This window comes from Macadamia integrifolia, unplaced genomic scaffold (assembly GCF_013358625.1).
Source record: "Macadamia integrifolia cultivar HAES 741 unplaced genomic scaffold, SCU_Mint_v3 scaffold1058, whole genome shotgun sequence".
Taxonomy (NCBI): domain Eukaryota; kingdom Viridiplantae; phylum Streptophyta; class Magnoliopsida; order Proteales; family Proteaceae; genus Macadamia; species Macadamia integrifolia.
In genome coordinates this window covers 147,405-149,791 of record NW_024868070.1, presented here as the reverse complement: position 1 = coordinate 149,791, position 2,387 = coordinate 147,405, and the positions used below count along the sequence as shown (strand labels likewise).

At 47.0% G+C, this 2,387-nt stretch overlaps 1 protein-coding gene across 1 annotated transcript; it reads right to left on the bottom strand.

Annotated features, from left to right (window-relative positions):
- Positions 1–234: 234 nt before the first annotated feature.
- On the bottom strand, positions 235–870 carry LOC122062515. The gene has a single exon (XM_042626154.1). The coding sequence runs from the start codon at positions 868–870 to the stop codon at positions 235–237; it is 636 nt and encodes a 211-aa protein (XP_042482088.1).
- Positions 871–2,387: the final 1,517 nt, after the last annotated feature.

The following is a 2,387-nucleotide window of genomic DNA, read 5'->3' as shown; positions in this document are numbered from 1 at the left end:
TGGTTGGGTGACCGTGGTCCTTGTGATAGTCGCAATACCAACATTTGTCACGACCTTCGAGGGACTTACCAAGTGACCTTAGTGCCTTCATCTTTGCTCTTTCCTCCGCGCTTACATTATCAGTACATGCTCTCTAGTCGAGTTTAATGCCATATATACTTCACGGTTTCTTCTAGAGTCTGTCTGATCACTGGATCTTGGGCGTTTGTAGTTATAGCCTTGCTTTCTTTCATTCTACCTGAAGCTTTTTGGTCGATCAACTTGGGGATTTGTATCGGGTTGATTGGCAGTAAGCTCTTCTACATTGCTATACCTATGAATATTTTCTCTCAAGTGTGCAAGGGATTTAGGCTCAGACTTGGAGAGAGAAAATCTCAATCGCTCCTCCCGAACCCCGCTTTTCAAGGCCATTAACTCCACGATAGGATCTATGTCTCTAATCTTCAGTTTTTCTAGATCTAAAGGTAGTATGAACTGTTTGAGAGTCTCACTGGGTCGCTGCTTTACCTCCATAAGATCTGATGATGTCTTCTGATGTCCCTTGCCCCCTTCAAAGTTATCTATGAATTTCCTGCTAAGTTGTTTAAAGTCACACACAGACCTTAGTTCCAAGCACGAGAACCAAGTCGTAACCGGACCCTCTAAGGACGCCGGGAACACCTTACATAGGAGTGCTTCTGAGGCTCCTTGTATGGTCATGACCGATCGATACAACTGCAGATGTTTGTAAGGATCTTTGGTCCCGTCAAAAAGTTGGAATGTAGGGACCTTGAAATTCTCTGGTAGCCGGATGTGATTGATCTCCTCAGACAGGGGACTCTCACCAAGCTTTTCTAGGTCCACAACATCTCTTCCATTATCTCCGTTCATCATTCGGTCAACTTTTGCCTACAACTCCTTTAATTGTCACTCCAAGAGCGTTTCTCGTGGTTCAGCCTGGACCTGGGGTTCTCCGCCTGGGTCACATTGCCCGTGACCTTCCTTTCGCCTTGCCTTTGGACTCTTGCTACTAGCTCTCTTCCTATGACCCTGCAGATTCGCCTCCCTGCTTCAACTAGAGGGGTTCGTGAAGCTACGTCGATCAGGGTCTTCCTCCTTTCTTTTCTCCGACCGAGACGACTCTTCCCCCTTCTTCGCCAGAGATCTGGAGCTGCTACCTCAACTCGGACTTCTTCCTAATGAACTCGAGCTACTAACGGCAGCCCTCTTTGAATCTTCATGATTGCAACGACTGGGCTCACCTGCCAGGGGTGGCCTAGCGAAGTTTCTTGAGGCCTCCCGGATTAACTCAGCCAATCCCATCACTTGGCCAAGCAATTATTTCATCAAACTGCTGAGTTGTTACCTGAGGGGGTAGAGGAATGCTTTTCGACGCCAGGATGTTCGCCGCATCTTCGACAGTAGGATCCTGCTCTACTTCCTCTACTGCCTCCTGTTGATTTTCTGACGGGTTCAGGCCTAAGGATGGTCCTCCCCTCCTTGAATAAATTCTGGTAGTTTTCGTCATCTCACACCTCTCAATTGTACTGACTATATTGGGACAGCTTTTTGTCTGAATTCCCACAGATGGCGCCACTGTTGTCGCATGGTTCCAATCTACACGGACTTGCACAACACAAATTAGTCACTGGCCCGGAGGAGGCTCCAGAATCAGGCTTCGATGCTCAAGTCAGACTTTAGGATAATCATTCTATCAATGATATTCAGACGATTGAGTGTGTTACCTATGGTGAAGAGTAGGTCTTCCTTATATAGAAGGTTAAAGTCCTTCCTCATTGGCTGAACTCACCTTTCGAGTCTCCACGTACCCTTTCCCTGTGAACCGGATCCTTCTTGGGTTGATGACCTAGTGCCACATCCTAACGGTTAACTCAACCCAAGGTATCTTTTCCCAACGGCCTACTTGACCATAGTTGGGCTTTCCAACGGCTAACTCAACCAAGAACCATGATGGTTAGCTTGCTTGGTGATCAAGTAAACCTTACCATGATCTTGCTGACCCGAAGTTAAGAAACCGTCTGACCCTGGTTAGCCATTCTGGGAGGTTGGTTAAGTGGGGCGCTCCCTCCGAAGCATGTCATGGAGTATGAGAGGTCGGGAAACGTAGGAAATGCTCAAGGTGCATTTGCTACTCGACCATTGCTGCCTTATGGGTGGTGTATCGCGTTCTCTGCCACCCAACCATGGACTGGTCAACCTGCTCGGTGCGTCGTATGCGCGACCACCTGACCATCGAGTGGTCCTTATGTGCATATGGTATATCACAAGGTAAACTAACTACTTGAACAAAAGCACAATTTCATTAAAATACTGGTGCCTAAATTGAACAAAAATAGGGACTTATAAACATAAAAAAAATAAAGAGACTCAACTCCATGGCCATAAAC